Source organism: Engystomops pustulosus, chromosome 2 (genome assembly GCF_040894005.1).
Source record: "Engystomops pustulosus chromosome 2, aEngPut4.maternal, whole genome shotgun sequence".
NCBI lineage: Eukaryota > Metazoa > Chordata > Amphibia > Anura > Leptodactylidae > Engystomops > Engystomops pustulosus.
In genome coordinates, this window is record NC_092412.1 from 7,366,302 (window position 1) to 7,388,106 (window position 21,805).

Sequence of the window (21,805 nt, forward strand, 5' to 3'; positions counted from 1 at the left end):
GAGTTTTTGGACATCCAGATTGATGTCCAATCGGATGGACGTCTAAACACGACCATATACCGTAAAGAGACCTCGGTAAATGCATTATTGCATGCAAAATCTTTCCATCCCCCTCACACAATTCGATCTATCCCAACAGGGCAATTTTTGAGGGCACGACGAATTTGTGATACAACAGCCAAGTTTGAGGAAGAATCGGTGATCTTGAAGTCTCGATTCAAACAAAGGGGATATCGTGATCACGACATACAGAAGGGATACTTGAGAGCAAAATCAACCGACCGAAAGTCTCTATTTACTCAGCAAAGAAAGAACACACAACAAAATAAGGTACGAATCATCACACCCTACAATGCACAATGGAGGGAGATGAATGCAATTATTGAACGGTATTGGCCGATTCTCCTTTCAGATCCGGAGGTAAGGAAACATCTAGCAGACAGGCCCCAAATAATTTCAAAACGAGCCGAGACGATTGGAAACACCTTGGTAAGGAGCCACTATACTCCTCAAAAATCTAACAGTTACATTTTTGGCTCAAAAGGTCCTGATTGGGGGTCGGTCCCGTGTGGGCACTGCTCTGTGTGCCCTCACATCAAAAAAACAAAAACATTTTCAGATTCAGGAGGGGGCCGCACATTTAACATCGTGCATTTCATAAATTGCAGCACTACAGGAGTAGTATACATCATCCTGTGCCCATGTGGATTTAAATATGTGGGGATGACCACGCGAGAATTGAGGATTCGTTTTCAAGAGCACATCCGAACGGCCGGTAAGCTCTCACCTAATGATCTTGAAAAAATATCAAAATTGAAACCTGTACCCAAACACTTTTTTGAATGCCATAACAGTAGATGGCAAGAATTAAGAGGGTATGGCATAGATAAAATCATTCCTGGAGCCCGCGGAGGGGATACTTTCAAGAAACTTGAAAGAATTGAATTGAAATGGATAGTCAAATTGGCTACCACAAACCCATTGGGCTTAAATGAGAAATTGTCCTTCTCCCCTTATGTGTGACCTTGACCTGGAGTCGCTAGTACGATCAATTTTAAATTTAATCTTGCTTTTTGGTTTTAATACAATTTATTGGTTTTTGGTGTGGTATTGTCCTCGACAGTCAAAAAACTGACTGTCTATTTCGGTATTGGATCTAATTATGCTGATATTTGTGTTTTGATCCTAGGGATCGGCAGCTATTGGTAGAATAATGATATCGACATGAACGTCTGTGCGGGGCTTGAAAGCCGCTCAATTTGGAACGACTTATATGACCACATTCGTATTGCGTCGCTTCTCTTTTAGGGGGTGTTCGGTTATGGGCTTTAATGCCCTTTACAACTATTCGTATGTGATGTCTAATTGATATTTTGACTTTACATTTGTGAGGCATCATTATTATGATGTCCTATATCCCTTTCAGTATCATTTCATCCAGCTACATATAGAATCAGGCTAAAGTGATTTTCTCACATTTTGACTATACACTTTTTATGGACACTAATTCACAGTCATATCAGTCACCACATACCAGTCACATATTTTTTACAATTTATGCACTACTCAGGTCACATGGTAGTTTATAGTGCTTACAGACACCATACAAATCATCACTTACCCTTCACATTTCAACAACATATTGTTATACTTTATATAACATTCTTACTAATTATCCCATTCACTACAGTCAATTTGAGGCTTATGTTTCTGCCGTCATAGTCAGTCACTTTACACTGCATGTTTCAATAATAGTTTTAAATTATTTTTTGTGGTCACTACACATGTTTTAACACTCTGTAATTTTAATTTTATCACTTACACTACATGCACTCATCACCATATCACTTTCATACTAGTATCATTTTTATCTTGTCACGATTTTATATGAAAATTTTGTGGTTATTAATAGGCTCATACCACAATAACTAGCACTTGTCACTTTATGTTTTGATATCAATCATGCCTAATTATAATAACTTGCACTCGTCACTTTACTCTGAGATATTTTTTCTATACCTATATGAATTGTTGTAATGATGCCAAAATTTGTATGCATTTGAATTTTATTTATCTATTTGTTACATTATTTATCCATCATATATTATGTATGTATTGACGTCGGGAATTAGATATGAATGTAGGTAATAGCCCATATGCTATATAGATCAATGTAATCATATCATATACTACCTACCATACTAGATGCACTTTATCCTGGGTACGAGCATTGCCCACACCAGGTCCAGTACCCAAGATGGCCGGGTGGAGCGCGCCCCTCCGGTGCGCATGCGCATCCTGGCGGCGGGTCCGGACTTCCGGTTCACGATGACGCGCGATCACGCGCGTTGTCGTCTTCCGGTACTTCGGGTCCCGCGGCCGGATGTGGGTGCGCGAGCCGGGGGTGTGCGCCGATACACACACCAGGCCACTTTACAATCTGGGTAAGTCAAACTTCTATTGGACAAATCTAAAAGTGGGCATACCTCTTTGACCAGCATAAATACCACACCGGAACCTAACCACAGCACACCCCCTTGAGGAAGCGACGGCGAAACGTGCGTCGGGGTGCTGTGGTGGTGGTCTGGTAATTTAAAACTACATTGGTAGGCACTTGATGGGTATATTACGCCCTGGTTTGGGCATTTGGTAACATCTTTACCTTTTACTATGTGATCACCCCTGTGTGCCTGTACTTGATATCCCATTGTGGAATGTACTGCATTGTATTTGTGACCACCACCCTTTGTGTTGTTTGTTGTTTTTGTGGTTTTATCATGTTTTTAACATATCTTTGGAGTGTTGATTCGTTATAATAAAGTTTAAACTGATTTCATAGTCATATAACATTCTTGTCCCTTGACAATTATTGACTATTTGGATCTTGTATACTGTTTTTTGGTATTCACGACCTGTTCACTGACCTGAATCCCAGAACTACACAGAAGGACCTAGTCACTAAACTTAAGCCTAGAACTACACAGGAGGACCTGGTCACTGATCTGAAGCCCAGAACTACACAGGAGGACCTGGTCACTGACTTGAAGCCCAGAACTACACAGGAGGACCTGGTCACTGACCTGAAGCCCAGAACTACACAGGAGCACCTGATCACTGACTTGAAGCCCAGAACTACACAGGAAGACCTGGTCACCGACCTGAAGCCCACAACTACAAAGGAGGAACTGGTCGCTGACCTGACACCTACAAATACACAGGAGCACTTGGTCGCTGACCTCAAGCTCAGAACTACACAGAAGGACCTGGTCACTGACCTGAAACCCACAACTACACAGGAGGACCTGGTCACTGACCTGAAACCCACAACTACACAGGAGGACCTGGTCACTGACCTAATGCCAACAGCTACACAGGAGGACCTGGTCAGTGACCTGAAGCCCAAAACTGCATAGGAGGACCTAGTCACTGACTTGGTGCCCAGAACTACACAGGAGGACCTGGTCACTGAGCTGAATCCCAAAACTACACATATCGACCTGTTCACTGACCTGAAGCCCACAACTACACAGAAGGACCTTGTCACTGACCTGAAGCCCAGAACTACACAGGAGGACCTGGTCACTGACCTGAAGCCCAGAACTACACAGGAAGACCTGGGTAGTGACCTAAAGCCAACAGCTACACCGGAGGACCTGGTCGCTGAACTGAAGCCCAGAACTACACAGGAAGACCTGGTCACTGACCTGAAGCCCACAACTACACAGGAGCACCTGGTCACTGACCTGAAGCTCAGAACTACACAGGAGGACCTGGTCACCGACCTGAAGCCCACAACTTCAAAGGAGGAACTGGTCGCTGACCTGAAGCCTACAACTGCACAGGAGGACCTGGTCACTGACCTGACACCTACAAATACACAGGAGCACTTGGTCGCTGACCTCAAGCTCAGAACTACACAGAAGGACCTGGTCACTGACCTGAAACCCACAACTACACAGGAGGACCTGGTCACTGACCTGAAACCCACAACTACACAGGAGGACCTGGTCACTGACCTAATGCCAACAGCTACACAGGAGCACCTGGTCAGTGACCTGAAGCCCAAAACTGCATAGGAGGACCTGGTCACTGACTTGGTGCCCAGAACTACACAGGAGGACCTGGTCACTGAGCTGAATCCCAAAACTACACAGGGCGACCTGTTCACTGACCTGAAGCCCACAACTACACAGAAGGAACTAGTCACTAAACTTAAGCCTAGAACTACACAGGAGGACCTGGTCACCGACCTGAAGCCCACAACTACACAGAAGGAACTAGTCACTAAACTTAAGCCTAGAACTACACAGGAGGATCTGGTCACTGACCTGAAGTCCAGAACTACACAGGAGGACCTGGTCACTGACCTGAAGCCCAGAACTACACAGGAGGACCTGGTCACTGACCTGAAGCCCAGAACTACACAGGAGGACCTGGTCACTGACCTGAAGCCCAGAACTACACAGGAAGACCTGGTCACTGACCTGAAGCTCAGAACTACACAGGAGGACCTGGTCACTGACCTGAAGCCTAGAACTACACAGGAGGACCTGGTCACTGACCTGAAGCCCACAACTACACAGGAGGACCTGGTCACTGACCTGAAGCTCAGAACTACACAGGAGGACCTGGTCACCGACCTGAAGCCCACAACTTCAAAGGAGGAACTGGTCGCTGACCTGAAGCCCACAACTACACAGGAGGACCTGGTCACTGACCTGAAGCCAACAACTACACAGGAGGACCTGTTCACTGACCTGACACCTACAAATACACAGGGGAACCTGGTCGCTGACCTCAAGCTCAGAACTACACAGAAGGACCTGGTCACTGACCTGAAACCCACAACTACACAGGAGGACCTGGTCACTGACCTAATGCCAACAGCTACACAGGAGGACCTGGTCAGTGACCTGTAGCCCAAAACTGCATAGGAGGACCTGTTCAGTGACTTGGTGCCCAGAACTACACAGGAGGACCTGGTCACTGAGCTGAATCCCAAAACTACACAGGACGACCTGTTCACTGACCTGAATCCCAGAACTACACAGAAGGACCTGGTCACTAAACTTAAGCCTAGAATTACACAGGAGGACCTGTTCACTGACTTAAAGTCAACAGCTACACAGGAGGACCTGGTCACTGACCTGAAGCCGAGAACTACACAGGAGGACCTGATCAGTGAACTAAAGCCAACAACTACACAGGAAGACCTGGTCACTGACCTGAAGCCCACAACTACACAGGAGGACCTGTACAATGACCTGATGCCGAGTATTGAGAGATTATGGTTATCAAACTCCTTCCCGATGTAAGAGCATTGAAGGTTCTTCCAGCAAGACAATGGCAACACAATAAAACACAAAGCAACAAGCACATAGACACTTATACACAATAACACCTCACACATACACTTATACACAGTAATACACTACACATACACTTATACACAGTAATACATTACACATACACTTATACATAGTCCTACACTACACATACACTTATACACAGTAATACACCACACATACACTTATAGACAGTAATGCACTACACATATACTTTTACACAGTCATACACTACACATACACTTATACACAGTAATACACTATACATACACTTATACACAGTCATACACTACATATGTACTTACCTTGTGTTGCTGGAGACTGTAGAGGATTAGGGGCGGAGGGGCTTGTACAGGGAATGACACAGAGACCCTCAGCTAAGCAGTGAAGTGCAGACCCCCACCCCCTCCTCTATATAGAGGTGACAGGACAGTGATGAGATGGACAGGTGGGAGGGGGGAGGCAGCACAGAGGAGGTCTGTGTATAACTGCAGTCTACAAAGTCATCCAGCAGTATACAGCAAGAGGCCCCCCCAATGTACACCTCCAAAAATCCCCCTAGGCTTAGCTTAGCTTAGCTCTTGCTCTTGTCTGTGGTTTTAGACTTGCTGGCCTGTTATTTACCATCCCAGACACCTGCAGATGGGCACCAAGACACCTTTATAGACTGTAAACTCTTGTGTCACCCCCTCATCCTCATAGACTGTAAGCTCTTGTGTCACCCCCTCATCCTCATAGACTGTAAGCTCTTGTGTCTCCCCCTCATCCTCATAGACTGTAAGCTCTTGTGTCCCCCCTCATCCTCATAGACTGTAAGCTCTTGTGCTCCCCCCTGATCCTCATAGACTGTAAGCTCTTGTGTCACCCCTCATCCTCATAGACTGTAAGCTCTTGTGTCACCCCTCATCCTCATAGACTGTAATCTCTTGTGTCCTCCCTCATCCTCATTGACTGTAAGCTCTTGTGCCCCCCCTCATCCTCAGACTGTAAGCTCTTGTGCTCCCCCCTGATCCTCATAGACTGTAAGCTCTTGTGTCTCCCCCTCATCCTCATAGAATGTAAGCTCTTGTGTCTCCCCCTCATCCTCATAGACTGTAAGCTCTTGTGTCCCCCCTCATCCTCATAGATTGTAAGCTCGTGTCACCCCCTCATCCCTGATAGACTGTAAGCTCTTGTGTCACCCCCTCATACTCATAGATTGTACGCTCTTGTGTCACCTCCTCATCCTGATAGACTGTAAGCTCCTGTGTCCCCCCTCATCCTCATAGACTGTAAGCTCTTGTGTCACCCCCTCATCCTTATAGACTGTAAGCTCTTGTGTTCTCCCTCATCCTCATAGACTGTAAGCTCTTGTGTCCCCCCTCATCCTCATAGACTGTAAGCTCTTGTGTTCCCCTTATCCTCATAGACTGTAAGCTCTTGTGTCACCCCCTCATCCTCATAGACTGCAAGCTCTTATGTTACCCCTCATCCTCATAGACTGTAAGCTCTTGTGTCACCCCCTCATCCTCATAGACTGCAAGCTCTTGTGTCCCCCCTCATCCTCATAGACTGTAAGCTCTTGTGTTCTCCCTCATCCTCATAGACTGTAAGCTCTTGTGCCCCCCCTCATCCTCATAGACTGTAAGCTCTTGTGTTCCCCTTATCCTCATAGACTGTAAGCTCTTGTGTCACCCCCTCATCCTCATAGACTGCAAGCTCTTATGTTACCCCTCATCCTCATAGACTGTAAGCTCTTGTGTTCCCCTTATCCTCATAGACTGTAATCTCTTGTGTCCTCCCCCTCATCCTCATAGATTGTAAGCTCTTGTGTCACCCCTCATCCTCATACATAGACTGTAAGCTCTTGTGTCCTCCCTCATCCTCATTGACTGTAAGCTCTTGTGCCCCCCCTCATCCTCAGACTGGAAACTCTTGTGCTCCCCCCTGATCCTCATAGATGGTAAGCTCTTGTTTCTCCCCCTCATCCTCATAGACTGTAAGCTCTTGTGTCCCCCCTCATCCTTATAGACTGTAAGCTCTTGTGTCTCCCTTCATCGTCATAGACTGGAAGCTCTTGTGTCACCCCTCATCCTCATAGACTGTAAGCTCTTGTGTCACCCCCTCATCCTCATAGACCGTAAGCTCTTGTGTCACCCCCTCATCCTCATAGACTGTAAGCTCTTGTGTCACCCCTCATCCTCATAGACTGTAAGCTCTTGTGTCCCCCCTCATCCTCATAGACTGTAAGCTCTTGTGTCCCCCCTCATCCTCATAGACTGTAAGCTCTTGTGTCACCCCCTCATACTCATAGACCGTAAGCTCTTGTGTCACCCCCTCATCCTCATGGACTGTAAGCTCTTGTGTCACCCCTCATCCTCATAGACTGTAAGCTCTTGTGTCCCCCCTCATCCTCATAGACTGTAAGCTCTTGTGTCCCCCCTCATCCTCATAGACTGTAAGCTCTTGTGTCCCCCCTCATCCTCATAGACTGTAAGCTCTTGTGTCTCCCCTCATCATCCTCATAGACTGTAAGCTCTTGTGTTCCCTCCTTATCCTCATAGACTGTAAGCTCTTGTGTTCCCTCCTCATCCTCATAGACTGTAAGCTCTTGTGTCACCCCCTCATACTCATAGACTGTAAGCTCTTGTGTTCCCTCCTCATCCTCATAGACTGTAAGCTCTTGTGTTCCCTCCTTATCCTCATAGACTGTAAGCTCTTGTGTTCCCTCCTCATCCTCATAGACTGTAAGCTCTTGTTTCTCCCCCTCATCCTCATAGACTGTAAGCTCTTGTGTCCCTCCTCATCCTCATAGACTGTAAGCTCTTGTGTCTCCCTTCATCCTCATAGACTGGAAGCTCTTGTGTCACCCCCTCATCCTCATAGACTGTAAGCTCTTGTGTCACCCCCTCATCCTCATAGACCGTAAGCTCTTGTGTCACCCCCTCATCCTCATAGACTGTAAGCTCTTGTGTCACCCCTCATCCTCATAGACTGTAAGCTCTTGTGTCCTCCCCCTCATCCTCATAGACTGTAAGCTCTTGTGTCTCCCTTCATCCTCATAGACTGGAAGCTCTTGTGTCACCCCCTCATCCTCATAGACTGTAAGCTCTTGTGTCACCCCCTCATCCTCATAGACCGTAAGCTCTTGTGTCACCCCCTCATCCTCATAGACCGTAAGCTCTTGTGTCACCCCCTCATCCTCATAGACTGTAAGCTCTTGTGTCCTCCCCCTCATCCTCATAGACTGTAAGCTCTTGTGTCCCCCCTCATCCTCATAGACTGTAAGCTCTTGTGTCCCCCCTCATCCTCATAGACTGTAAGCTCTTGTGTCCTCCCCTCATCCTCATAGACTGTAAGCTCTTGTGTCACCCCCTCATCCTCATAGACCGTAAGCTCTTGTGTCACCCCCTCATCCTCATAGACTGTAAGCTCTTGTGTCACCCCTCATCCTCATAGACTGTAAGCTCTTGTGTCCTCCCCCTCATCCTCATAGACTGTAAGCTCTTGTGTCTCCCTTCATCCTCATAGACTGGAAGCTCTTGTGTCACCCCCTCATCCTCATAGACTGTAAGCTCTTGTGTCACCCCCTCATCCTCATAGACCGTAAGCTCTTGTGTCACCCCCTCATCCTCATAGACCGTAAGCTCTTGTGTCACCCCCTCATCCTCATAGACTGTAAGCTCTTGTGTCCTCCCCCTCATCCTCATAGACTGTAAGCTCTTGTGTCCCCCCTCATCCTCATAGACCAGTGATGGCAAACCTTTTAGAGACTGAGTGCCCAAACTACGACAAAGACCCACTTATTTATTGCAAAGTGCCAACACAGAAATTTCATTTGTGATTTATACTCCCTTCTGTCACAGTTTTCATTGATACCAGCACCTGAGGCACCAATAAAGCAGAAAATAGTCCCTGGTAGAGCTGTCACTTTAAAATAGCTTTGTGCACAGCAAGTCCTGGGCTGTCTGGGACTGCAGGAAGATACCTGGAGTCATCTCTGGTGATGGCCTGAGTGCCCACAGAAAGGGCTCTGAGTGTCACCTCTGGCACCAGTGCCATAGGTTAGCCATCACTGTCATAGACTGTAAGCTCTTGTGTCCCCCCTCATCCTCATAGACTGTAAGCTCTTGTGTCCCCCCTCATCCTCATAGACTGTAAGCTCTTGTGTTCCCTCCTCATCCTCATAGACTGTAAGCTCTTGTGTTCCCTCCTCATCCTCATCGACTGTCAGCTCTTGTGTTCCCTCCTCATCCTCATAGACTGTAAGCTCTTGTGTCTCCCCCTCATCCTCATAGACATTAAGCTCTTGTGTCCCCCTCATCCTCATAGACTGTAAGCTCTTGTGTCCCCCCTCATCCTCATAGACTGTAAGCTCTTGTGTCCTCCCCCTCATCATCAAAGACTGTAAGCTCTTGTGTCTCCACCTCATCCTCATAGACTGTAAGCTCTTGTGTCACCCCCTCATCCTCATAGACTGTAAGCTCTTGTGCTCCCTTCAACCTCATAGACTGTAAGCTCTTGTGTCTCCCCCTCATCCTCATCGACTGTAAACTCTTGTGTCACCCTCTCATCCTCATAGACTGTAAGCTCTTGTGCTCCCTTCAACCTCATAGACTGTAAACTCTTGTGTCCCCCCTCATCCTCATAGACTGTAAGCTCTTGTGCTCCCTTCAACCTCATAGACTGTAATCTCTTGTGTCCCCCCCTCATCCTCATAGACTGTAAGCTCTTGTGTTCTCCCTCATCCTCAGAGACTGTAAGCTCTTGTGTCCTCCCCCTCATCCTCATAGACTGTAAGCTCTTGTGTCCCCCCTCATCCTCATAGACTGTAAGCTCTTGTGTTCTCCCTCATCCTCAGAGACTGTAAGCTCTTGTGTCCTCCCCCTCATCCTCATAGACTGGAAGCTCTTGGATCCCCCCTCATCCTCATAGACTGTAAGCTCTTGTGTCCCCCCTCATCTTCATAGACTGTAACCTCTTGTGTCACCCCTCATCCTCATAGACTGTAAGCTCTTGTGTACCCCTTATCCTCATAGACTGTAAGCTCTTGTGTCACCCCCTCATCCTCATAGACTGTAATCTCTTGTGTCACCCCCTCATCCTCATAGACTGTAAGCTCTTGTGTCCTCCCCCTCATCATCAAAGACTGTAAGCTCTTGTGTCTCCACCTCATCCTCATAGACTGTAAGCTCTTGTGCCACCCCCTCATCCTCATAGACTGTAAGCTCTTGTGTCACCCCCTCATCCTCATAGACTGTAAGCTCTTGTGTCACTCCCTCATCCTCATAGACTGTAAGCTCTTGTGTCACCCCCTCATCCTCATAGACTGTAAGCTCTTGTGTCTCCCCTCATCCTCATAGACGGTAAGCTCTTGTGCTCCCCTCATCCTCATAGACTGTAATCTTTTGTGTCAACCCTTCATCCTCATAGACTGTAATCTTTTGTGTCACCCCCTCATCCTCATAGACTGTAAGCTCTTGTGTCTCCCCCTCATCCTCATAGACTGTAAGCTCTTGTGTCTCCCCCTCATCCTCATAGACTGTAAGCTCTTGTGCTCCCCTCATCCTCATAGACTGTAAGCTCTTGTGTCTCCCCCTCATCCTCATAGACTGTAATCTTTTGTGTCACCCCCTCATCCTCATAGACTGTCAGCTCTTGTGTCCCCCCCTCATCCTCATAGACTGTAAGCTCTTGTTTCACCCCCTCATTCTCATAGACTGTAATCTCTTGTGTCCTCCCCCTCATTCTCATAGACTATAAGCTCTTGTGTCACCCCCTCATCCTCATAGACTGTAAGCTCTTGTGTCCCCCCTCATCCCCATAGACTGTAAGCTCTTGTGTCATCCCCTTATCCTCATAGACTGTAAACTCTTGTGTCCCCCTCATCCTCATAGACTGTAAGCTCTTGTGTCACCCCCTCATCCCCATAGCCTGTAAGCTCTTGTGTCATCCCCTTATTCTCGTAGACTGTAAACTCTTGTGTCCCCCTCATCCTCATAGACTGTAAGCTCTTGTGTCACCCCCTCATCCCCATAGCCTGTAAGCTCTTGTGTCATCCCCTTATCCTCGTAGACTGTAACCTCTTGTGTCTCCCCTCATCCTCATAGACTGTAAGCTCTTGTGCTCCCCTCATCCTCATAGACTGTAAGCTCTTGTGTCACCCCCTCATCCCCATAGCCTGTAAGCTCTTGTGTCTCCCCCTCATCCTCATAGACTGTAACCTCTTGTGTCTCCCCTCATCCTCATAGACTGTAAGCTCTTGTGCTCCCCTCATCCTCATAGACTGTAAGCTCTTGTGTCTCCCCCTCATCCTCATAGACTGTAATCTTTTGTGTCACCCCCTCATCCTCATAGACTGTCAGCCCTTGTGTCCCCCCCTCATCCTCATAGACTGTAAGCTCTTGTGTCACCCCCTCATTCTCATAGACTGTAATCTCTTGTGTCCTCCCCCTCATTCTCATAGACTATAAGCTCTTGTGACACCCCCTCATCCTCATAGACTGTAAGCTCTTGTGTCCCCCCTCATCCCCATAGACTGTAAGCTCTTGTGTCATCCCCTTATCCTCATAGACTGTAAGCTCTTGTGTCATCCCCTTATCCTCATAGACTGTAAGCTCTTGTGTCCCCCTCATCCTCATAGACTGTAAGCTCTTGTGTCACCCCCTCATCCCCATAGCCTGTAAGCTCTTGTGTCATCCCCTTATCCTCGTAGACTGTAAGCTCTTGTGTCCCCCTCATCCTCATAGACTGTAAGCTCTTGTGTCACCCCCTCATCCCCATAGCCTGTAAGCTCTTGTGTCATCCCCTTATCCTCATAGACTGTAAGCTCTTGTGTCACCCCCTCATCCCCATAGCCTGTAAGCTCTTGTGTCATCCCCTTATCCTCATAGACTGTAAGCTCTTGTGTCCCCCTCATCCTCATAGACTGTAAGCTCTTGTGTCACCCCCTCATCCCCATAGCCTGTAAGCTCTTGTGTCATCCCCTTATCCTCATAGACTGTAAGCTCTTGTGTCACCCCTCATCCCCATAGCCTGTAAGCTCTTGTGTCATCCCCTTATCCTCATAGACTGTAAGCTCTTGTGTCCCCCTCATCCTCATAGACTGTAAGCTCTTGTGTCACCCCCTCATCCCCATAGCCTGTAAGCTCTTGTGTCATCCCCTTATCCCCATAGCCTGTAAGCTCTTGTGTCATCCCCTTATCCTCATAGACTGTAAGCTCTTGTGTCACCCCCTCATTCCCATAGACTGTAAGCTCTTGTGTCCCCCCCCTCATCCTCATAGACTGTAAGCTCTTGTGTCCTCCCCCTCATCCTCATAGACTGTAAGCTCTTGTGCTCCCTATCATGGTGCGGCTGGTGTGACATGTGGTCAGGATGGGACATCTCTTGGGACAGATGGGGTGAAGCTACAGATGACCATTCTTCTGCCTGACACCTCCCTGGAGACCTTCCTGCAGGAACACAGACCTCATTCTCCTCCAGCTCCATGACTTCTCCTGCTCCAGAGCGGCCGACAATAACAGCTGAGGTGCGGCCCCCTCCCTGCGTGTGGCGCATGCTGCTTCCTCGCCTGTGCCCCGGATGGTGTAGCGCTGGTCTTCTCATCTGAGGTACTTTTGCACCACACACACAGCGCAGCCAATGCAGGGATCCCTGGTGAGCACTTCCAGAGCCAGTTTGAAAGTCTGGAATATGTATATGCAACATCCCCCACCGGGGCCATTTCTTGGGGCCTGGAGACAGCCGGGGCCCAGAATACCGGAGTGGCTGGCGGTTGCGGCCTAGGGCACGCTGTGGTCACGGTTCTTGGTATGGGGACCGGAGGGCTGTCCTACAGCCTGGCAGCTCTCCAGCAGGGGGTGTGTGCAAGAAATATGGAGGGAGAGGCTGATGTACTGGTTCTCCCTGGGGCAACCCCTGAGTGTCTGTAAGATATGTCCCTGTGTAACGGATGGTGAAGCCCGTGGTGGTAACAGCCGTATCCAGGGATCAGACAGAGGCAACGTTGTGCAACTGATCTCAAAGATCTTTATTGAACGGGTAGCAGGCAACGGGCCAAAACAGTCAAACAGCAGATTCTGGTACTGGAATGGTGATGGAGAGTGGTCCTCAGGAATAGATGCACCAGCCTGGTAGTAGATGCTGGGAGAGCTGAGATGGAGCTGTGTCCAAACTGTAGAAGCTGCAGCTCTGGGTTAGAGTCTCCTGACTCAGTCCCTGGGATTGATTTCTGTGACAGCACTGAAGGTGCACTACACACTGACTCTAATCACTCTGTGCATGTGGTCTGGACTGCGGACAAAGACTAAGACCATGTGCTCGCCCTGTACAGGGGTTTTATCCTCCCCCTGGTCAGGTGGTAGCACCTCTCCAATCACACTCCAGTGTACAATACAGCCACATAATTGGATAACATCTTACACTCATTTAACTATTGCCTTTCCAGGCCGAGGCTACAGCTGCAGATACCTGAGATCTCCCTGCATTATCCCTTGGGTGAGTTGGGCAGGATCACCAGATGGGTCCTGACAGGTAGAGGGCGCTATTAGCAACTACCCCCTTACCTACACGTTGGCAGGGGTGTTGCATATACAACCAGATTTCCATTGGTCGCGTTACACATTGGTGATCTGCCAGGTAGGTACTTACCATATTTTATTAAAAAACTTAATAACTGGAAAAAACAGGGATTTCCTCCATAGGTCGGATGTGGGAGAAAACTCATCGACTATTATTTAAGGATATTAGTGTTGGGGTAACACAGAAGACAGGGGATAGTGTGCCCTGAGCTTGCCCCAACCTCTGTCCCTTCCTTTAACCCCCCCGCGCTAAACCGTGGGGCGACTACTTGAAGACTCGAAATACACTGATAAGTGTGGGAAGGGAAACACAAACAGACTGACAAACATAAAACACAAAAGAATGGTAAGCTAGCCGGATTCACAACGAGGGGGAACGTCAAGAACAAAGTCAGAAGGCAAAGAGTCAATGTCAAAAACTAGCCGAGGTCACAACGATACAGATACAGATACAGATACAGAGCGAGTGATGAAGGGATTTCACCCACTGGTCCTGACTGTCCGAGACAAAGAGTCGCAGATATTGAATCATCTCCTGATTCATTCTCTCGGACTGACCATTAGACTCAGGATGAAACGCCGATGAGAACGACAAATTAACTTCCAGTCTAGAACAAAATGCTCGCCAAAATCTGGAAACAAATTGTACGCCCCTATCTGACACAATATCATCTGGTATACCATGGAGGCGTACAATATTCTTTATAAACAATTCAGCCAATTCTTCAGCTGAAGGTAACTTTTTTAATGGAACGAAGTGTCCCATCTTAGAGAAACCGTCCACTACCACCCAAATCACTGTATAGCCTTGAGATGCTGGCAGATCAGTGACAAAATCCATAGACACTTTAGACCATGGCCTGGTGGGAACTGGAAGCGGAAGAAGAGGCCCCTCAGGACGTCTCCTGGGAGTCTTTCCTCACGCACAGACCTGACAGGCTTGGACAAATGCGTGCACATCATTAGTCATGTGAGGCCACCAGTAACTTCTCTTTAAGAGATCCAAGGATGACCTGCCAATACCGAGCAATGCGTCTCCTCCAACACTCTCAAACGACAAGAAAGAGGAACAAATAATTTGCCTTCCGGAAGGTCTTTAGGTGAAGATCTTTGTCCTGCTAAAATTTGAGAGGAGAGGGGGGAGGAGACAGCTGCCAACACAACACCTGGAGACAAAATATTACTGTCAGTAGCCTCTGGAAGCTCAGGAGTCCCGAAGCTACGGGACAAGGCATCAGCCTTCACATTCTTTGACCCAGGTCGGTAGGTAAACACAAAATTAAAGCGAGAGAAAAAAAAGACCCACCTAGCCTGATGTGAGCTCAAGCGTTTAGCAGTATCCAAATATACTAAGTTCTTATGATCTGTAAGCACAGTTATTGGATGAAGAGCTCCCTCCAAAAAGTGTCGCCAGACTTCAAATGCCCACTTAATGGCAAGGAGCTCTCGATTACCAATATCATAATTCCTCTCACAAGAAGAAAACTTTCTAGAGAAATATGCACAGGGCCTAAGTCTGGTGAGAGTGGAAGACCCCTGAGACAACACTGCACCTACTCCAACCTCGGAGGCATCAACTTCCACAACAAACGGTAGAGAGAGGTCAGGTTGAACCAAAACCGGGGCTGACGAGAATGCCGCTTTTAGAGTTTCAAACGCAGAGCAAGCGGCAGGGGACCAATTGTTTGGATCAGCACCCTTACGGGTTAGATCCGTGAGGGGTTTGGCGATCACGGAAAAGTTTTTAATAAAGTTCCGATAATAGTTAGTGAAACCTAAAAAACATTGTAAGGCCTTAAGATTGGTAGGCCGAACCCAGTCCGTGAGCGCCTGAACCTTACTCGGATCCATCTGTACATCAGAGGGAGTCACAACATAACCTAAGGAGGAAACCTTCTGGACGCAAAAAACACACTTTTCAGCTTAGCGAAGAGGTGGTTTTTGCGCAACCTGGTAAGTACTTGGCGGAGATGTTGCTGGTGAGAAATCATATCAGGAGAGAAAATCAAAATATCGTCCAGATACACCACCATAAACACACCGATGTAATCATGAAAGATGGAGTTCATAAACCCTTGTAAAACCGCTGGGGCATTACTCAAACCAAAGGGCATAACCAGGTATTCAAAGTGCCCCAAAGGTGTATTAAATGCGGTTTTCCACTCATCCCCTTCCCGGATGCGAATCAGGTTATAAGCCCCTCAGATCTAATTTAGAGAAAACTTGGGCCCCAGAAACCTGATTTAAGAGATCCGGGATCAAGGGGAGAGGACCTGAGTTTTTTACCGTTATCTTATTTAATTCTCGATAATCAATACACGGCCATAAACCACCATCCGATCCCGGCCCCAGTGGGCGACTCAGAGGGACGGATATGTCCGATTGCCAAACTCTCATCAATATAACTCTTCAGTGCCTCCCGTTCAGGTACCGACAGGTTATATATACGACCCTTTGGCAATCTAGCATCAGGAAGAAGGTCAATTTTACAATCAAACTCCCTGTGAGGAGGAAGGACTTGGGACAAGGGTTTTGAAAACACATCTGAGTAATCAGAGAGAAAACCTGGAAGACTCTGATCTTCCGCCACCACTGTACATAATGAAACTCTGGTCAGGTGATCCTTACAGTGAGGACCCCAATGAACCAGCTCCAGAGTTTCCCAATTAATTACCGGATTTTGGATCCGGAGCCAGGGTAGACCAAGAATGACATTTTCAGACAAGTTTTCCATAACTAGGAAAGAACACCATTCTTCATGCATAGCTCCTACCATAAGCTTTATCTGCGGGGTTCGGAATTTAATCAACCGCCTGTAGAGGGGTCAAATCCGCACCCGACATCTGGATGGGAGTGGACAATGGAATCAAAGACATGCAAAACTGAGAGACAAAATTATAATCAATGAAATTAGATGCAGCACCTGAATCCAAGAAGGCGAGACCAGTGCAGGAAACAGATTGAAACTTAACCGTACAAGGTAAATACATTCTAGACACAATTGGGAGTACCTGAGCTCCCGGCAGTCCCCTCGATAACTGCTTAGGAGCAGAAGTTTTCCTGCTGCTGCCTCTTGGAACAGGTGTGTATCTGATGGTCAGGACTTCCACAGCAGAAACAAAGATGACGTCTTATTCGATGTTGCTTCCGCTGTGCAGGAGAGATGCTATCCAGCTCCATGGATTCCAATTCTGGACTACCTGGAGACAGACTGGCCGCTGGCTGACAGTCAGGGGACACCCGAGGTGATCGCCTGGATCGTAGGCAACGATCAACTCGGACGGCCAGAGTCATAGCTTCATCTAATGTCTGAGGCTCGGCATAAGCTAAGACTAAGTCCTGTACTCGGTCTGACAGTCCGGACATAAATTGGTCTTTTAGGGCGCAGTCATTCCATTGCGAGTCAGTCACATACTGTCTGAATTGGGCACAATAATCTTCTGCTGTCCGTTTTCCCTGACACAGAGATCTAAGGTGGGAAACTGCCAGTGCCCGGCGGTCAGGTTCGTCATAAATCTGGCCTAAAGCAGAAAACAAAGCGTCAAGAGAAGAGCGGGATGGAGAGTCAGGTGGGAGAGAAAAGGCCCAATTTTGCGGACCACTGCGCAAAAGAGAAATGACCACGCCCACCCTTTGTGCGTAAAGAAAAATAAAGTTTACATCCCTCCCTAAATGAAAAAAATTTCTTACGGTCACCAAAAAACAAGTCAGGGAGAGGAACCTTAGGTTCTGGTGCAGGTGGTGGTGGAGCCTGCGATGTTGTCTGCCCTGAAACCTGCATTTGAAGACGGGCAGACAGACTCTGAACATGGACCTGAGCGACCACAGCTGACAAAGGCTCCATGGGAGGAGAGAATGTAGCAGGTCGGATAAAGGATGCAGACCTATGTGTGGCCAGTGTTTCTGTTAGGATTGGGTAACACAAAAGACAGGGGATAGTGTGCCCTGAGCTTGCCCCAACCTCTGTCGCTTCCTATAGCCCCCCCACGCTAAACCGTGGGGCGACTACTTGAAGACTTGAAATACACTGATAAGTGTGGGAAGGGAAACACAAACAGACTGACAAACATAAAACACAAAAGAATGGTAAACTAGCCAGAGTCACAACGAGAGGGAACGTCAATAGCAAAATCAGAAGGCAAAGAGTCAATGTCAGAAACTAGCCGAGGTAACAACAATACAGATACAGAGCAAGTCACACCTAATGCAGAGAGCGAGTGATGAAGGGATTTCACACACCGGCACAGGAGACTAGTGACCTGCAATTTATGCAGCCAGAACCTCCAGAACCTGATAGGAGCTGGACAACTTCTGGGAATTAACCCCTCATGGTGCAGAACAACCAGGCATCATGCAGAGGTACCACAAGTCCCAGCAACTCCTAGACAGCGCAAGATCTTAGCAGCCGCTACCCGGGACGAAAGGCGGAGTTTGTGCGGATACGTGCCGGGGGTCGGAGAACGCTGCTAGCACCACCAGAAGAACCAAAAGTACCAGCATTCTCCCTAGCGAACCTGACAATTAGTGAAAGATGTGAAGTACAGGCGGTCCCCGGGTTATGTACAATATAGGTTCCGTAGGTTTGTTCTTAAGTTGAATTTGTATGTAAGTCGGAACTGTATTTTTCATAATTGTAACCCAAGTCAGAATTTTTTTTGTCTCTGTGACAGTCGTAGCTCAAAGATCTGGCAGGGAATGATGGGAGCCGATGGTCTTTCCCCGGGATTGGTACCACTAGGAATGGGTCTCCTAGAGGTCCCAGCTGAGGAGCGGACTATAGTGTCCCATGTGACCACCACCGCACTTACCTCCATTGCCCAACACTGGAGGTCTACGCCGATACCTGCCTCTACAGAACGGACTCGTACAATAATAGTCATTGTTTAATGGAAACATCTACATCCGGGGCTGAGGGAACGCAGAATAATTGTAACAAGAAGCGGGAAAACTGGACCCAGTCTCCATATACTATCAGGACACATTGAGCTGCCGTAACAATGACTCGTTATAAGACAGAAATGTCCCAATAACACGAGAGGCTGTGACTATAGTCTCAGGCTGAGACGTCACCATTATCCGGGGAGGCGGAGACTTCTCCAAGGGAATATGTCAGGTTTGTCCTGCTGCTCTTTTCTATAGATTTGTTATTATTCTTCTCCTTTAGGTTCTCAGATAATCCCTGAGATATGTATAAAACGTGACTGTATGTTATAGAGAGACCATGTATGTAACTCAGATCTGTGAGATAGAGAGGAGACGCCTGGTGCTGTGTGCATTGGTGATGGATGATACTGCACACAGGAGTCTGAATACTTTCCGTATCCACAGTAGATAAACTATATACAGCCGGCATCAGCAAAACCTATCCTAAGGAAAGATATCCAATCAGAGGGCTCCAAGCTGGTAACGTTTCTTACACTATGAATATTAACATCACTTCTCCCCTGTGTGAGTTCTCTGATGTCTCCGAAGATTTGATGTCTGACTAAAACATTTACCACATTCAGCACATGAAAATGGCTTCTCCCCTGTGTGAGTTTTATAATGTGTTGCAAGATATGACTTATTACTAAAACGCTTTCCACATTCTGTGCATGAAAATGGCTTCTCTCCTGTGTGAGTTCTCTGATGTCTAAAAAGACTAAATTTGTGACTAAAACATTTTGCACATTCAGGACAGGAAAATGGCTTCTCCCCCGTGTGAGTTCTCTGATGCTTATCCAGAGCTGGTTTGCTGCAAAAACATTTAAAACATTTGGTACATGAAAATGGCTTCCCCCCTGTGTGAGTTCTCTTATGTATGACAAGGAGCGATTTACGTGTGAAACGCTTTCCACATTCAGGACATGAGAATGGCTTCTCTCCTGTGTGAGTTCTCTCATGTATACAGAATTGTCCTCTCCGAGAAAAACATTTTTCACATTCAGTACATGGAAATGGCTTCGCTCCTGTGTGAGTTCTCTGATGCATAACAAGATATGATTTATGTCTGAAACATTTTCCACATTCAGGACATGAGAATGGCTTCTCTCCTGTGTGAGTTCTCTCATGTATAACCAGTTCTCCTTTCTGGGAAAAACATTTTCCACATTCTGCACATGAAAATGGCTTCTCCCCTGTGTGTATTTTCTGATGTGTAACAAGAATTGATTTGAGACTAAAACATTTCCCACATTCAGCACATGAAAATTGCTTCTCCTCTAAATGAGTTGTATAATGTTTTGCAAGATATGACTTATCACTAAAACGCTTTCCACATTCTGTACATGAAAATGGCTTCTCTCCTGTGTGAGTTCTCTGATGTGTAATAAGACTAGATTTGTGACTAAAACATTTTGCACATTCAGGACAGGAAAATGGCTTCTCTCCTGTGTGAGTTCTCTGATGTGTAACAAGATTAAATTTGTGACTAAAACATTTCGCACATTCAGTACAGGAGAATGGCTTCTCTCCTGTGTGATTACTATAATGTTTAACCAGAGATGATTTGCTGCTAAAACATTTTCCACATTCATTACATGGTAATGGCTTCTCTCCTGTGTGAGTTCTCTGATGTGTAATAAGACTAGATTTGTGACTAAAACATTTTGCACATTCAGGACAGGAAAATGGCTTCTCTCCTGTGTGAGTTCTCTGATGTGTAGCAAGATTAAATTTGTGACTAAAACATTTCGCACATTCAGTACAGGAGAATGGCTTCTCTCCTGTGTGATTACTATAATGTTTAACCAGAGATGATTTGCTGCTAAAACATTTTCCACATTCATTACATGGTAATGGCTTCTCTCCTGTGTGAGTTCTCTGATGTGTAATAAGACTAGATTTGTGACTAAAACATTTTGCACATTCAGGACAGGAAAATGGCTTCTCTCCTGTGTGAGTTCTCTGATGTGTAGCAAGATTAAATTTGTGACTAAAACATTTCGCACATTCAGTACAGGAGAATGGCTTCTCTCCTGTGTGATTACTATAATGTTTAACCAGAGATGATTTGCTGCTAAAACATTTTCCACATTCATTACATGGTAATGGCTTCTCTCCTGTGTGAGTTATTTCATGTATAACCAGTTCTCTTTTCTGGGAAAAACATTTTCCACATTCACAACATGAAAACGGCTTCGCTCCTGTGTGAGTTCTCTTATGTATGACAAGGAGCGATTTACGTCTGAAACATTTTCCACATTCAGGACATGAGAATGGCTTCTCTCCTGTGTGAGTTCTCTCATGTATAACCAGTTCTCCTCTCTGGGAAAAACATTTTCCACATTCAGGACATGGAAATGGCTTCGCTCCTGTGTGAGTTCTCTGATGTATAACAAGATATGATTTATGTCTGAAACATTTTCCACATTCAGGACATGAGAATGGCTTCTCCCCTGTGTGAGTTCTCTGGTGTATAACAAGATGAGATTTACGTCTGAAACATTTTCCACATTCAGGACATGAGAATGGCTTCTCTCCTGTGTGAGTTCCCTGGTGTATAACAAGATTAGATTTCTGGGTAAATCGCCTCTCACATTTCGGACATGAGAACTTCCTCTGTTCTCCAGGATTTCCCTCCTCTGAGGAAAGATGTGACTGATTATCTTCTACTTCACCACCAGGAGATGAGGGGGGACGTCCATGGGAACCTCTTGTACTTTCATCTCCTGAAAGATTTAGTGAAGAAATGAAAGTTGTGAGTTTCCTTTCTCCTAGTTACAAGCAGAAGTAAAGGGAAGGGTCAGTTATGGATAGAAAACTCCCAACATCTTGTATTGCTGATACAAATTGGACAATAATTTTACTAAAATAAAACTAATAATAATAACTAAGCGCTAATTAGAAATAATTAGATCCTAGAAACCCAATTCTACGTCTTCCAAGTTTCTGATATGATAAATATACACTCACCGGCCA

At 46.6% G+C, this 21,805-nt stretch overlaps 3 protein-coding genes across 3 annotated transcripts in view; 2 read left to right on the forward strand and 1 right to left on the reverse strand.

Annotated features, from left to right (window-relative positions):
* Positions 1 to 21,805, forward strand: part of LOC140119779 (uncharacterized) — a 654,457-nt gene that overhangs the window by 466,384 nt on the left and 166,268 nt on the right. The window lies entirely within an intron of this gene.
* Positions 1 to 21,805, forward strand: part of LOC140119822 (uncharacterized) — a 661,039-nt gene that overhangs the window by 385,605 nt on the left and 253,629 nt on the right. The window lies entirely within an intron of this gene.
* The window catches only part of LOC140119734 (uncharacterized), a 71,074-nt gene that overhangs the window by 47,979 nt on the left and 1,290 nt on the right, over positions 1 to 21,805 (reverse strand). Inside the window, 1 exon segment of the mRNA XM_072139090.1 lies at positions 19,369 to 21,600. Coding sequence (XP_071995191.1) covers positions 19,369 to 21,600 — 2,232 coding nt within the window.